At 41.1% G+C, this 17,115-nt stretch overlaps 1 protein-coding gene across 1 annotated transcript in view; it reads left to right on the top strand.

The window, feature by feature from the left end:
- Positions 1 to 17,115, top strand: part of col27a1b (collagen, type XXVII, alpha 1b) — a 232,719-nt gene that overhangs the window by 117,971 nt on the left and 97,633 nt on the right. The window contains exons 13-15 of the mRNA XM_034170907.1: positions 4,597 to 4,650; positions 14,895 to 14,939; positions 15,127 to 15,180. Of these exons, the coding sequence (XP_034026798.1) occupies positions 4,597 to 4,650; positions 14,895 to 14,939; positions 15,127 to 15,180 (153 nt within the window). The remainder of the gene's footprint in view (positions 1 to 4,596; positions 4,651 to 14,894; positions 14,940 to 15,126; positions 15,181 to 17,115) is intronic.

The raw sequence follows: 17,115 nt of genomic DNA, 5'->3' as shown, positions 1-17,115 counted from the left end.
AATTTGATTCAGCGCTGCTCCAATTGCTCAGCCATTTTCCTTACAATGAAAATCCCACAAGAGGGGTGGACCAGTGCTCACTCAAAGCCTGCCCACAGGCGAATGACGCAACCGACAGGCGTGAAAAAACTCACGCATGCGCACGAAGATTCAAGCTTGGCTGATGCAAGTGCACATGATTCAAATCCATATAGTTTTTTAAAAAATAAAAAGGTCGAATAGTTTTCTAACAGACCTCGTATGTATGTCATGGATTAGCTGCAGCCAGGAGTACTTGATTAAATGCCTGACCTTGAATAGGGCACTGCCTCATTTAATAGCCGGGTCAAAACTTTGTCTGAAAAAAAAAAATGCCTTAAATAAGTGCGGGGCATTGTGTGCATTAAAACGATTATATTTGGTTGAGTCTCTCTTTTTCTAAGTCCGCTGCGGAGTGATACCTTAAAATCTTAACGCCTCATGTACGCTTCTCAAGCTCTGTAATTCTGTTGCCATGCAATAACATTGACATGCTTGTGACCCTTTTAAAGTTTTCTGTCCTGTTGGTGGGTGTCTTAATGCAATTTACCGCAGAAACTTTTTCTGGACCAGTTTGTCCCTCATTGAGCTCCATTTCTTTCTAAAATCATCAACCTCCAAACCAGTGGTAGGGTATGTGCAATTTTCCTCCATGAATTGTGAGTTATTTGAGTATCTTTGTCTGACTCCGTGTTGTAAAGTTGGTCATATTTGCAGACTTTTCTGACAAATGTATTTCATCCATGATTGAAATGTAATCGGCGGGTGCACTGCAAAAACTATTAAAATATGACAGGAGAGGAAGGAGTGAAAACATAAAAGTGACCAGTCACAGGCCTTGTGGTTGCCGATGTTAAAGCTGGTGTACGTCAGGCTGTGTGGTGGGTTTGTAGCCACGCAGAGGGCTCTGATCTAAAGCATTTGTCTTTGGTTCATCACAACCAGTGATTTTTTTTTAAATTTCAATTTATTTTCATTTATATAGCGCCAAATCACAACAGAGTTGCCTCAAGGTGCTTCACACAAGTAAGGTCTAACCTTACTAACCCCCAGAGCAGCAGTAGTAAGGAAAAACTCCCTCTGAGGAAGAAACCTCAAGCAGACCAGACTCAAAGGGGTGACCCTCTGCTTGGGCCATGCTATAGACAAAAATTACAGAACAATTCACAAAACAAATATACAAGAAATGCTGTTGGTGCACAGGACAGGAGGGTCTCAAGCACAAATACCACACCCATCTGTGGATGAAGCTGCACCTTAAACAGAGAGAAAAAACAGAATCAGGCATCAGAAAGACAAATGGTAAATGGACTGCATTTCCATCTGCATCAGACACTCAAAGCTCTTTACAATTATGCCTCACATTCACCCCAATGTCAGGGTGCTGCCATACAAGGTGCTCACTACACAAAAGGAGCAATAGGGAATTAAAGACCTTTCCCAAGGCCCTTAGTGGTTTTCCAGTCAGGCGGGGATTTGAACCGAGGATCTTCTGGTCTCAAGCCCAACACCTTAACCACTAGACCATCACCTGTTGGGAAAGTGTAGGAACACGGACCCACAACAGGGGGCGCAAATGAACGGACAATGGAATAGGTCAAATAACAACACTTTACTGTTGCGAACGTGCACAACAAAAACAACAAATTACAACAATGGACAAAGTTCAATTCACAAAGGTGTCGTGTGGGCAGGCTCGAAGATAGGAGACGCCTCTCCAAAGTAGAACCGGAACCACACGGTTTCCTCCGCCACAGGACCCCGGGAATACTGGAGCCGCCAAGTTCCGAACTCCCAGGTGGCCACTGCCTCTGCGTGTCGGACCTTTTACTGCTGGCGAGGAACAAGAACACAATTAAACGTGGGCGCGTTTGCACCCAGCAACCTGCACGGCAGGGAAGCTACCTCCACCTCTCGTTGGAGAAAAAAAGTCTGCAATCACTCACAAAAATCACAAAGGTTACTGTCAAGCAGTCAGCTGAGATTATTACCTTCCAGGTAGAACGATATCTCGGCGATGAGGTGGAGATGCCGTCCTGCTGATATACCCCAGTGATAATTGCCGTCAGCTGTCTCAGGTGATGGGTGACAGCTGTTACCGAGGCAGCTCCTGTGGGGCGGCGGCGCCCTCTGGTGCCTGGAGCCCGCACTCCAGGCAGGGCGCCCTCTGGTGGTGGTGGGCCAGCAGTACCTCCTCTTCAGCGGCCCACACAACAATCACCTCTGTCAGTGTGATGTATGACACACGAGCCTAGGCTATGCATTAGCTGGTCAAATTGATGCCGGTGTCTCACTGGACCAAGAACCGTCATTTCAGTCTTTTCAGAGTTTAAAAGTATGACGTTTATAGACATCCAACTTCTCACTGATGCAAGGCAATCTTCTAAGGATTTTATGTGAATGAGATTACCAGCAGTTATCGGCATGTATAACTGAGTATCATCAGCATAGAAGTGAAAGGTAATCCCAAAACGCTGCAATATGGGCCAAAGGGGTGCTATATAAAGGATAAGTGTAAAACCTAACACCATATTACAGTGGAGGCAGCAAGCAGCATTTTGTTAATAATCACTGGCATTGAATAAAGGCCTGTCTTGTTTAGGTGCCGGTTCTGAGCATGATTTGAAAAAAATAAATGCCCAGGCAGCTTCTAATCAAGAAATACGGTACCCCCTTTCCTGGAATCGGTGAGTGTCAGTGCTGAACTTCATTTCGTACCTCTGTTGCAGCTGGGCACATCCAGACTGCTCTCTCCAGCACATGCGAGAGGTTTTTAATGTAAATATACTACAATGCGGCAAGACGTTTTGTCCAATGTGAACGAAAATCTGATATACAAAATCTGGTATATACAGTGTTTATTACATGGAAAACCATAAAAAAGTACTGGAACTTCTGCTGTTGTCTGGTGATTGCCCGGAGTATCCGGTTTATAAGATGACAGTTTAGGCGAGTTTTACTGCATTTATTATTCTATCTTGTGACTCATTCGCAAGAAATGTTTCTCTTGATTTACCAAAGAAATTCTTCACTAAAATTTGCAGATTTTGCAGTTGTTTTAGAAGTGCAAATAGCTGATCTGTGTTGACAAAACAAATGTTACCAGATACCTGTAAATGTTATCAGAATATACCAAGGACTTATACCAAAGCAGCATTTGCCAGCGGGAGATATTGTGCTCTCAGAGTAGTCTTGTTCTCATTGATGTTACTGTATTTTTGTGCATGTCAAAGTGTTTTCTTAAAAGTGATATGATAATGTGATTGGCTAAGGGTTTGGCATTCCAGCTTTGACCCATAGAACAGGGAAGTCTATGTTCAGTGGTAGATGGAAAATCCTAATAGGCCTCACAACCATGTGTGTGAAGCAGAGATTTTCCCAGGACTAGTTCATTGAATATGTTATTTTTATGTAATGTTGGTCATTGTCTGAGTTCCAAAGGCTTGACAGAGTTTCCCCTCTGCAGTGATTATTTTTTCCTTTCCTTAGTCAGCAGCATAGAATAAAACTCATTGGAGGAGTCAGACATAAGAAAAAAGGTTTTTGTCAAAAATGATAGATATAACTCCAATGGGGAACACAGCTAACCTAAATTTTAGCTTTTTTAATTAGGTTGTTATAGATGTGAAGTAATTAATATTAATAAGTAAGTAATAATAATAATTCTTTCATGTGTTTCCATTGAGTACTATTACAGTTTCCATATCACTAAACTATAGAACCATAGATCAAACCATATAATCAAACAGATTGCATAAAACTTGCTTACAGTTGCTGTCCGTATAAGAAGAAAGACTTGAAGATGCATATGTTTCTGATCAAACCAAGTCTGTTGTTGACAATTTTTTTGGAAAGAGGCAAATATTTCCACATTTACTGTGGGCTTCTTGTTACACCAATTACTGCTTATTACTTTGTCCACATTTGCTTAATGTTCTAAACCAGCACCACCATATAAATGATTCAGTGCTCGTACTTCATCTTCTTTATCTGAAAACTTACACACACACACACACACACACACAAAGAAATCCATCTGATATTCTCTCGTCTATTTGTCTAGCCACAGCATATGGTTTCTGTGGATGAGTGATGTGCATGTTGACCTTGGCACACTGGGAAGCACACGTCGAGCGTGTGGCCTCACAGCTGCATCACACCACTTGTTCTGCATCTATTTTACAGTTACCAACAAAAAACAGACCTACTCAGCAGTTCCTGGACAAAGCAGGTTTATTCAGCTTTTTAGACCAGTCCTGGGGGGTTTGGACTGTAGACAGCTGAGTGATCTCTGTCAGCCTGTGCACACTCTTTTTGTTGCTCGGAAGCACTCAGCCATGGAATTTCCTGCCAGTCTCACAGAAATGAAGCAGTTGGAGTGCATTTGCTTGGATTTACTTTTCAAAGTTCTTTTTTTGGAAACACTTCACTGGTCATTTATGTTTTTTGTGATAACGTCACTGAGAAACTGCATGATATCTAAATAAATTCCACATAAAACAAGTGTTATCTGTATGTACATGATAACGGGAGTCTGTGCCCTCGGTGGTAAAATGACGGCCCTGTTTGTGTGCTCAGGGATTTCCTGGTGACTTTGGAGAAAGGGGACCTCCTGGCCCTGATGGCAGTCCAGTAAGTCAAAAAATGTTGATACATGCAACAGTTACTTATTATCAGCGAAATCTTTTACGTCTGTTCCTGATATCCTCAACATTATACATGAGTGAGATTTCACCAGATTTGAGCATCTGCATACAGAAGACCTAAAAGCAAAATGTTCCACAACACTTTTGCAGCGAAGACAACAAAATATTTCGTGGCAGTCTTTCAAATGGTGGCGCAAAATCTGTCAAAAATACTCCATTAGTCCTTTGGAAACCCTCATGCGCCACTCAGATTTTCAAATTGGTAACCATTTTCCAAGATGGCCACCATGGTTGGTTTTGGTGATTTACAGAGACCTGCCCAATATTGATGATCCTATTATTTGAATTATACCTTTTCGGTTGTATTGTGCAGTTCCAAATTTGGAACTGCATTTTCCAAATTGAGCAGCATTATTTCAACATGCCAAGCCTACCAAGCAGTCTGCATATGGAGCCACTTGACAGTAGAGCCAATGGGTCTTTGGCAGTGGTGGGCACAGCTAACCAAAAAGTTAGCTTCGATAAAAGCTAATCAGCTGACTGAAAAGTTATCTTTTATAAAGCTAAACCGATAAACCACCCAAAAATTTATCAGAAGCTACAGCTAACCGATAACTTTCAGCATTGTCTCCAGTACACTTGCAACTTCTAACAAACTGATTTTGAGTTTTAACACCACAATGGCTTCTGGTAGCATTAAAGGTGACCACAGACCCAAACAATGAGTCAGCACTTCTGTCTTGGTGCGCCCTGCCCACTGCTGGAAGCTCCTGTTTACTACATAGCAGTGAAGCACCTGAGGAGCGAAGCACAAATGCTCAAACACTCAAACACACACACACACACACACACACACACACACACACAAAAAATAATCCGGACATATCTTTTAATTTTAAATAATGCACTAATTCTGAAATTTTGTAACAAACACATACAGACGCCAAAGGGTTTATGGGTAAATGAGCCTCCGCTAACACTGACTCATTCATTCTATGTAAAAACCAACATGTTAATGTGACGTGATGTGTGTTGGTATTTACATATAAATGTGCTTTTGTAAAATATGCAATTGTATTCATATGTAAAAAAAAAAAGAAGCCATTTGCAAAAGTCAAGTTGTGATTACCGTCTGATATAACCAGGGTCAAAATACATAGAACACTGCCATCTACTGGTGCCCAGATGCTCAGACTCTTACACATAATCCTTTGCATACCAGTTGTAGTTTTTTTTTTCGCGCGCCAGAAAGTTGCTGCAGTTTAAACAACAGAATCCATGACGACAATTGTAAATGAACATTATACAACCAAAATGTACATTTTTATTTCTTTAGCTGCTGCAAGAGGCTACAACAACTCTCAGCTGTGCAAAGGATAATGGGATATCTCAATACTTAGGGCGAATACTACCATGAACACTACTGGCCCGTTGATGGCAGTAGAGACCGTGAAAACTTGCCAAAACAAATATTCCAAATAGTCCGTGTGCTACGTTTAATCTGTGTGGAATTTAATAAATGCAAATCGAATTTCTGACATCTTATATATATATATATATATATATATATATATATATATATATATATATATATATTACTCTGGAACAAAGACGACAAACAGTGTTTGTCGTGTCGTGTCATTATTTTCAATTGGAATCACTGTGAGTTGATTGCAACTCACAGTGATTCCAATTGAAAATAATGGAGAAGCAACCTGAGCTTCTTCTGGCATTTTTACATAAAACAAACACAATAACAATGTCTATAAACCCAGAGAACATATTCACGAGAGTTTTAGGCACAATATACAAAGAGCTTAATGCTGTTGTCCGCGTGGAGCCTGATCAGAGCGTCTCACAATGCATTTCTCCTGTCGTGATTGTACTGAGATTACCCATAATGCACCTGACACATCATGTCCACACTAAAACCTTCAAAATGAGTGCAATACTTTAAAACTAAAACATATAGCTGATGTTTTCACTTTATAAAACTTCAGAAATGATGTTAATTTAAATAACATGTCCGAAATTAGTTTGGCGAAAATGTTAACCATAAGTTAAACCTGTATGCCTCTGGATGACTTGGGTGATATTGCCAGTGAGTTAGTATGGTGTCAAGAGCAATTATTTTGTGACCAGCTCTTCTCTGACTGCAGAGGATAGAGCGGTTTCTCCTAAAACCAGCTCTCTTCTCTGCTTACAGAGAATAGAGCTGGTTATCTGCTACAAAACATTTAACAGGTAAGCACTGAAATCTTTGATATTATACTTAACAAAGGTTTTTAACTGTTTCAGAGTTATTCACCAAAACTTATCAGAAAATAATTGGTCTGATGAAGGTTTTCAAAGGTATCTGAAAAACTAATCCAATGATGAAAACAATAGCTTTGATAATTAGCAGTTAGCGGAACTGTGCCCACCACTGGTTTTTGGAATAACTGTTGGACCACCTGGGTTCAAGACCTGTCTGTGTCCTTGTTCTTAACACTTTATCTTGGACTTAAAACACTTCATCGTCATCACCACAGTTCAACCAGCTGCAAAGGTGTACCAGCTTTGGTTAAGGAACTAACCTCTGATGGAAAAAAATATATACATGTGATTAAATCCAGTTAATTTACATTAATTAATTGCAAACCTTGTAATTAATGAGAATTTTTTTTTTTAATTGGGTGACAGCAATGATTATTATATTTATATTATATATTGTGCACAGAAATGGCTGATGTTAACCTGTGGATTCACTCGCTCACCCATGATACTGACATGAGAGCACAAACAGCATTTCTGCTTGGATTTCTTCTATCTTTAGTTTGACCCTACTCAGATTTGGCAGGACAGGCTTTGTTAGATAATGATTGGCTGACCTTCGAGAGCCTCCTCCAGGCCTCATTTCCTCTGTCACCAGTGGGAAGAATGGATGTTCCATTTGGATGAATGTGTCTCCTTTGAGTCATAGGGAGTGAGTGGAAATGACAGTATGGCTACACTGCTGTGTCATCCATCTCTCCTTTCCCTCCCCACATAGGATAAAAAACTTGGAGAGGATGTAGTATTGGCGTGTGATTGTGGGGTAGAACACTGGACAAGGAGCTCTGTGTGGAGCGCCAAATGCTGACTTGTTAATCCAGCTGAAACAACTCATTTCTGTGGCTATCAGTGAAGAAACTCCCAAGAATAGAGCCCTGCCTGATGCTGCATGCCGACGTTAGCACTTGGTGTGTTCTCACAGCCTGAAAGCACCCTGTCACGGGGCTTTGATTGGCACAGTGTGTGAAAGCCTTTGGTCAACTGTTGTCAGAGGGCTTGTCAGGTTGTCTGCATAGCCTGGAGCAAGCACACATTATCTTGTGACTAGTTTGTGATGGCTGACATAAATTATGTGTTGCCCTATGGCTTGTGATGCCACAGTAGCTCATTTGAAGGTGCATGGTAGGTTAACTTATTACCTCATGTACCTTTACCTCTTTCTTTTGACTGTTTAAAGAATTGTAGAGTATGTTAGATGTTAAATGTACTCCCAGTGGTTACAGTTATTCTTCTCTGTGGATCTGTCTGAGGTGGAAGGACATCACGGTGATTGTACTTCATTAGATCTGTATTCAGTCTCCTGTGTAACAATTATCCAGCATTTATATGTTCACATCTCTTCTTATAGTTTAGGAAATGCCACAGCCCACCCACTGAAATTTACCTGCCCCCCACCCCTCGAAGAAGAAATACTTCGAAATTCCTACATGTAGTCTAATTCTTAAGGCCTTTACAAAAACTAAGATTTTCCTGCAAAGCCTGTTGAATATTTTGATCATGAGGATGTGCTATCCCTTAGGGCCCCTTCACACATAACACGAAGTTGCGTGAAAGAAGCACAAACCGACCGAAAAAGGGTGAAAAAAAAATGAATTGGGGAGCCGCGAAACATTCCACCTGCTGTCAGGAGGGACACATGGTCGGACAGGTGTGAACGATCACGCAGCGACAGTTTCATGCACACTTGCATACGCGCGCATGAGCACAGTTCGAGCACACTGAAGGTATGATACCACATTGCACACAAACTGCAGCAGCAAATGTATATAAATCAATGAAAATGTGTTAGCACAAAATAATGAGGGAACAAGGACGTAATGAACTGATGTGAGTTTTACTGCCTTTTACTTGTTACATGAAAATTCAGTAAGGTATGTCTTTTGTAATAATTCTAATTCTAAGGTAGAATTCTACTAGTGTATACTAAAGTATATCTAAAAAAGAAGAGTAGAGTAGAACCAGAGAATGTGACTGACCTGATGCGCCCGTTTCATGAACACATCAGCCTGCTCCGCAAGTCCCTCTGTGCAGTGCACTCTGGGGTGTCACTGCCGACGTGTTCGCTGCCAACGCATTGCAAATGAGATTTGTGGTTTTATTTATTTCCATGTGAGGAGAGCTCACTGATGCACGCGCCGGTGGCGTCTCATTAGATGATATTCTGCATGGCATGATATATGTTTCCCAGTTGTGCGTAGCGATGATGCAGCGGTCAGGTGCAGTTTTGACTGCAGCTCATCACCGTGCGCGCTGAGATGTGGTTGGGGTGATCCAGACATGTGCAGCACCATGCCTTGCACATGGGTGATCGGAGCACGTGACAATATGTGTCCCCAGCTTTGAGTTGCGCTAATGTCAGCTGCTATGTGGAGCGGCATGCGCTGCAGGACCGCAACTGTCCATGGTCGGTGGTCAGACCCCTCCCTGCGTGATTTCGAATGTCATCCAACGCATGACGTGATCACATGTCAGTCTGGGTCCTCTGACAAACGCATGACTGTAGTGCGTGTGTGTGCGTGTGATCCAGAAAAATCCAGAGACTAGTTAATATTGGCCTGTTTTGCATATTTTGGAATTTGGTGAAAAAAGTATCAAGGCAAAAATGGGTGTGGCATAAACCCATAGAAAGAGTTCACTCCACTGATTGCAACAATATAAAGTTTTCCTGTGTCTGACTGAAATGTCAAGTTATTAGAAGTTGTTTTTGTCTAAATGCATTTATTATTTATAGCGCCATATAGTTGTTTTTAGCAGATATTTTCTGGACATGGCTAGGTTGTTGTGTGCTCTACCAAAATCTCAAATTTCATGCCATTTGTTAACCTCATTAATGAGAAAACCCATCATTAATTAAATAGCATCACATATGGTCAAACACCAAGTCAAGAAACTTGTAAACAAAGTAAAAAAATGTAAGGTTTCCGGCACTGGCTGCGCGGGTAACTGCTGCAGCCCATACTCCCATAGCCTCAATTCGGATGACGGACTGTTTCAAAGTTTAGCGTACATAAACAATCAAATGAATATGTGCGGTTGTTTTAATTCTGACGTGTGTCATTATTATGTTCAACTAGTAATAATTGTGGATCAATTGCTGTTTGTCTGAGGTAATTGGGTGTGTTATGAATTTCCCTTTTAGGGATCAATAATATTGTTTGAATCTTGAATCGTGAATCAGTGTTTCACTGTCATGTACCAGAGAATGTTTCAACACCAATGTAGCTTTTCTACATCAAAAGTCCAGAGATGAGTTTATATTGGCCTATTTTGCATATTTTGTTATTTTGCAAATTGCACAAAAAAAAATATATATATTTTGGCATAAAGAGGCCTGGCCTATACCATTTGAAAAAGCTTAATCTATGGATCGCAATAGTATAAAGTTTTCTTATGTTGATTGACAGATCAGAATTTATTTGAAGTTTTTTCAAAGCAGTTTTATTATTTATAGCGCCACCTAGCATTTTTTACTGGCCACTTTTCTATACGGACAGTTTGTACTGTGCTATATACACCATAAACATTATTCTAGTTGGAGCTGGCAAATTTGACAGCATTTGGTACATCCATTAATGAGAGCACATTTTGAGTTGTTTCGGCTGTTCTAAAATGAATTTTTTTTGGCTGTTCTAAAATGAATTTAAAAATGTGATTTTTTTAAAGATCTCTCAAGCCTATAACTTCTTTTGGGTTGTCTGGGTGTCTTGGTGGCTTTCCTCACTCTTCTCCTTGCACAGTCACTCAGTTTTTGAGAACTGTCTACTCCACACAGATTTACCATAGAGTGCCATACTGTTTTTATTTCTTCATAATTTATGTAAATAAAGTCCAAGACATATACTGTGACTTGGAAATGTTCATGTATCCATCCCTTGACTTGTCTGAAGAAAACTGGCAATAAAATGTATTATTTACAGGTATTATACCAAAGTGTTACTTATGCAACCCACCATCTTGACTTTTATATTTTTAATTAATTTATATCAAGTTGTAGAGATTTGCTTTGAGTTTGAGGAAGAAACCTCAAGCAGACCAGACTCAAAGGGGTGACCTACTGCTTGAGCCATTCTACGTTACAAGGTTTTTACAAAAGATGAGGAAAACAAACAAACAAAGGAAACAGAAACAGAAAAGACAGAAAAGCAACAAAAACAGTCTGCTATTGAAATAAAAATGGTCCATCTTGGTGCTTAGCCTTTAGCCCCGTTTACACATAGACGGTAAGAGCTCCCGGAAGCGTCCCGGAAGAGTTTTTGGCCGTCTTAAGGATCACACGCCGTTGCTAATGCCGGCACTAGAGGGCATGGCTTAGTTCCGGCTTTACCGGGAATCGTTGAAAAAATTATTCAACATGTGGAATAATTCCGGGAGCGCTCCCGGAGAATTTACGTGACGACGGAGACAATGCGAACAACGGCATTTGATACTTTTAAATTGCCGTTTCATCCTGCCCCTTCCTGTAGTGCCGCAGTTTACACCGCCGTAATTGGCGGCTGTCGTTGTATCCCTAACCAACGGCGTGTAAAACCGCGATAGAGCCCACATCGGCGTCCTCAAAGGCGTTTTAACCGGCGACAGAGGCAGACAAAACGGCAGCGCTAGCGGACAGTACACCATTCTAAACGCCACCTCCCGGTTAACGGTGTTCCAAATGGCCGATAGGCGGCAGTCAGTATAAAAATGCTAGCGCACTGCATGCAGGCCTCTCACTCGCAGCCAGCTCCAGATATTTTTGCAGAGAAGCTCCAGTATGCCTTCTAAAAGAAAATTGGCAACGGCAAGGACTTACCAAGAGGTCTGGTTCAGAAGCAGAGGGTAGCCCTGTGGTGGAGACGAGCAACACGTTGAGGAGGGGAAAAAGGAAGGAGAAGAAAAGGCTGAGAGATGAGCTCCCTCCCCCTGCAGTGACAGCTGCTTCAGCCTATTATACTCTGGGGGCGGTGCCTATATGCAAAAGTTCCTGGAGTAACGCAGGATTTGCCTGGATAAATCCAGCGGTACACAGGGCATTATCGGCGGCAGCAGAACACCGCCATTCTCACGCGCGTCTTAACCTGCGATTGTAAAGGATACAACTGGGTATTAACCCCTGTTGCCTGACTTACTTAAAAAGCCATCACTTGACCCAGCTATCTTAGCTAATTATAGGCCAATCTCCAACCTTCCTTTTCTCTCAAAAATTCTTGAAAGGGTAGTTGTAAAACAGCTAACTGATCATCTGCAGAGGAATGGTCTATTTGAAGAGTTTCAGTCAGGTTTTAGAATTCATCATAGTACAGAAACAGCATTAGTGAAGGTTACAAATGATCTTCTTATGGCCTCGGACAGTGGACTCATCTCTGTGCTTGTTCTGTTAGACCTCAGTGCTGCTTTTGATACTGTTGACCATAAAATTTTATTACAGAGATTAGAGCATGCCATAGGTATTAAAGGCACTGCGCTGCGGTGGTTTGAATCATATTTGTCTAATAGATTACAATTTGTTCATGTAAATGGGGAATCTTCTTCACAGACTAAAGTTAATTATGGAGTTCCACAAGGTTCTGTGCTAGGACCAATTTTATTCACTTTATATATGCTTCCCTTAGGCAGTATTATTAGACGGTATTGCTTAAATTTTCATTGTTACGCAGATGATACCCAGCTTTATCTATCCATGAAGCCAGAGGACACACACCAATTAGCTACAGACATAAAGACATGGATGACCTCTAATTTCCTGCTTTTAAACTCAGATAAAACTGAAGTTATTGTACTTGGCCCCACAAATCTTAGAAACATGGTGTCTAACCAGATCCTTACTCTGGATGGCATTACCCTGACCTCTAGTAATACTGTGAGAAATCTTGGAGTCATTTTTGATCAGGATATGTCATTCAAAGCGCATATTAAACAAATATGTAGGACTGCTTTTTTGCATTTACGCAATATCTCTAAAATCAGAAAGGTCTTGTCTCAGAGTGATGCTGAAAAACTAATTCATGCATTTATTTCCTCTAGGCTGGACTATTGTAATTCATTATTATCAGGTTGTCCTAAAAGTTCCCTAAAAAGCCTTCAGTTAATTCAAAATGCTGCAGCTAGAGTACTGACGGGGACTAGAAGGAGAGAGCATATCTCACCCATATTGGCCTCTCTTCATTGGCTTCCTGTTAATTCTAGAATAGAATTTAAAATTCTTCTTCTTACTTATAAGGTTTTGAATAATCAGGTCCCATCTTATCTTAGGGACCTCGTAGTACCATATCACCCCAATAGAGCGCTTCGCTCTCAGACTGCAGGCTTACTTGTAGTTCCTAGGGTTTGTAAGAGTAGAATGGGAGTCAGAGCCTTCAGCTTTCAGGCTCCTCTCCTGTGGAACCAGCTCCCAATTCAGATCAGGGAGACAGACACCCTCTCTACTTTTAAGATTAGGCTTAAAACTTTCCTTTTTGCTAAAGCTTATAGTTAGGGCTGGATCAGGTGACCCTGAACCATCCCTTAGTTATGCTGCTATAGACGTAGACTGCTGGGGGGTTCCCATGATGCACTGTTTCTTTCTCTTTTTGCTCTGTATGCACCACTCTGCATTTAATCATTAGTGATCGATCTCTGCTCCCCTCCACAGCATGTCTTTTTCCTGGTTCTCTCCCTCAGCCCCAACCAGTCCCAGCAGAAGACTGCCCCTCCCTGAGCCTGGTTCTGCTGGAGGTTTCTTCCTGTTAAAAGGGAGTTTTTCCTTCCCACTGTAGCCAAGTGCTTGCTCACAGGGGGTCGTTTTGACCGTTGGGGTTTTACATAATTATTGTATGGCCTTGCCTTACAATATAAAGCACCTTGGGGCAACTGTTTGTTGTGATTTGGCGCTATATAAAAAAAATTGATTGATTGATTGATTGACGTGTGCCGGATGCTACGGCGTCAAAACGCCGCTTTATTCGGCGGATTTAACGGCGTTTTATCCGCATATTTGCGGCTAGTACGGCGCTCAAAACGCCGGCGAAATGCTCCGCCCCTTTCCACCATGAAAACAGCCGGAACTACCGTAAACTTCGGTCTGCGTACTACCCGCCGACAAAACCGTCTGTGTGTAACCTGGGCTTTAGTCTCCAGGTCTTGAATAGGTAGGGCATCCTCAGTCCTGTGCTCTTGGGTGCAGGGCCAGTGTCCATTAACATGCTCGATAGTACCTCGGACAGAGAGAGAAAGAGCAGAATCAGTCATTCAGAAATAACTGCACCTAAGGCATTAATTCACCAGCAGTAAATCAACAGTGAAGCAGAGATAATACCACTAAGGTGGTTGCCGGCAGCTAGCCCTGTGCTTCACTAACAGACCCACAATTCAAATGTGGTGAGGCTGAGACCTGTTCCATTGTTAATCGTATGAATTAAAAGGAGAAGAAACATAATTCCATACTACACTGGTATGCTAGCCATATGAGAAAGAGAATAGGTGCATCATTTGTCTGGACTTGAATGTCTGTATGAAATCTGTTTTATCTCTGCAGGGAGATCATTCCACAAAGCAACTTTTGACAGGAAGTGCGCATGCTGTTACCATGATCATGACAAAATTTTCCATCATTCTCTCATTGAAAACATTGGAGCATCCAGTTTACCATCTGCCACTTATAGACAAAATGTGAATGCAGATTTAGTGTCAGACACCAGCGTGCAGACACAGAACAGAACTGTTGTATTGTGTAGAGTGGACAGCTTGAAAAACAGTATGAATTAATATAATTTATCACAGCTCTAGTGCCACTTTCTGTTTGAGGAGTCCATTTATTTACCTGCCCCATGTAGTGGGGCAGGCGTTAGTGTTGAGCGTTGCATGCATGTTCTTTGTCGTTCCTCTTTGTACCTCTGCCTGATAGCACAAATATTCCATTGACTTCTTTGGTCTTTGCATCTGCATCATGTCTCTTTGTCTTAGGGTGAACTAGGTGCTCCTGGTCCACATGGAGTTCCTGGTCTTATTGTGAGTGATTTTTAGATTTTTGTGCAGTGCATCCACATCTTATTGTAAAGGAGAGGATGTGGTTTTATGAAAAAGTAGACCAGTAAATGTTGAAATGTGAGGATTATTCAGTTTTTGTTGGGGTGTTATTTTCTGAGATTTAATCTCACACATGCAACATTTCCTTTATCTGTGTTGTTGGCTACAGGGAGACATGGGTCCTTTTGGCGTGATGGGATTACCAGGTCCACCAGGACTCAAGGTAAATGATCTGGTTTTGTCAGTGGTATCTATTTATATTTTATTATATTTCTTCATATTTTGGTAGTTTGGTTATGAGTTTGAGCTAGAATGTAATATTAGGAACATTTTTTTTGTTCTGTGAGTGTTGGTCAAGGTAGACTCAGATCTGTCATCCCTGTAATAATAGTTGGTTTACTCCAGCCTATGGGTAAATCTTCTTTTACAATCTGAAATAAGTAATCCTAATAATGCTAATATTTGGGTTCTTGTCCATTTTTGTTTTTTGTTTTTTTCTTTCCCTCTGGGCACCAGCATCTTTTTTCAAATGCTCCAAATAAGAATGGAGCATATGTCACTCACTGCATGCATCCGCCTACACCCAGCATCTTTCTTCAGAGCACTTCACTTTTTAATGCGCCCACCCCGAGCACTGCAAATTGAAAATCAGAATGCTTAGTGCACTTCCTTCTAGAGCAGAAGGTTCCCAGTTCAAGACCACCCATGCCCATTCTACATGTAATGTGGAGTTGTGTCAGTAAGGCCATCCTGTATAAAACATGTGGCAAATCAATATGCAGATCCATCTCAGACCTGCTGTGGTGACCCCAAGTGAAAAAGGGGAGAAGTCTATCATTACTGCAGCGCCTTTTCAGGCAACCCATCAGATGGAGCAAACCTTGTCACCCAAACAACCAAGAAAACAAAAAAAGATTGTTTTTGCCATTTTCACCTGATACTATGTCACACAAAATCTGTCACAGTAGAAACAAAAATGCTCATCTGTGGTAGCAGATTGGACAGATTCTGTCACATCCATTCATATAGTCCATTGATTGGCTGAAAGCTGCAGTCCTCATGCAAACAGACTATCAAATATTAAAACCATTCACAGACGGAGTAAATTAATCTTACGTGTTACATCGTTTCAGTCTGATTCCTCATCACAGCCTGACGGAAACATATCCACATAAAGTGTCCTGAAAATACAGTTCCTTGCCGTGGCTTAAGAAACGTAGCATTTTAAAAGAAGTTCCTCTGTGGTTTTTCTGCTCCTGGTGTGTTTCTGAGCCTGAACCAGGCAGGGGGACTGATGAGACGGGGCCAAGGGGAATCGATCAGGCCACGACCCGGCGGTTTGAATGGAACATTTCATCTTTCACCTCGTGAAATATTCTTTAGATTGCACGAATGAAAAAACATTAATTATTTACTTTATATAACACCTAAAAATCCTTGTCATTTGATATTTTATGACTTTATAAACAACAGAAAAGGGACTTACATTTTGGTGTGCATCACTGTTCCTTTGAGGTCAAGAGGTTCCAAACAGTCCAACAAAAACTTTAAGTAGCAATCCAATCCAATCTAAAATTGTTATGTCAACTTGCTACAACAGTCAGATAGTCAAAAAACAATCAAATCCAAAACTTTTTGTGTACAGACTGCCGTCTGCTTTCCTCAGTCCAGCAAAAAATCATGACAGAAATTTGTTGAGCTCTTCATCTGACAGCGGTTCTGCTTCAGCTAGAGACATCCCAGCAAATACGGCAAATGCCTCCAGATGGCTTATAGCGTACTGGATTTGTTTTTTTGTGTTAGAAGAATGATCACTCTCAGTAAGCCCCATCAAATCGTCATCTATCACCAAAACAAACCCTGCCATGTTTGTTTTTAAACTAAGTGCTGTCACTGTGTCAAGGTTCAAGGTGGTCATGGCGTGCAATGGTGCAAAATGTATGGAACCAAAATTGCACTGTAAATGGAACAAAATGGTAAATGGGACGAATGATCCATATCATGTGCCATACAAACCACCAATCAAATGACAAGGATCTATTAGGCATTATGTAAAATGAAATATTTATTAATATAGTAAAATTATTGCACAGAATAAATTATACTGATCTACATGGAATAAAGCACAACAATGGCAGAGGTAGAAGTGATTAATAAT

The sequence above is a fragment of the Thalassophryne amazonica genome, chromosome 5, assembly GCF_902500255.1.
Source record: "Thalassophryne amazonica chromosome 5, fThaAma1.1, whole genome shotgun sequence".
NCBI lineage: Eukaryota > Metazoa > Chordata > Actinopteri > Batrachoidiformes > Batrachoididae > Thalassophryne > Thalassophryne amazonica.
This window is presented reverse-complemented; position numbering and strand designations above follow the sequence as displayed.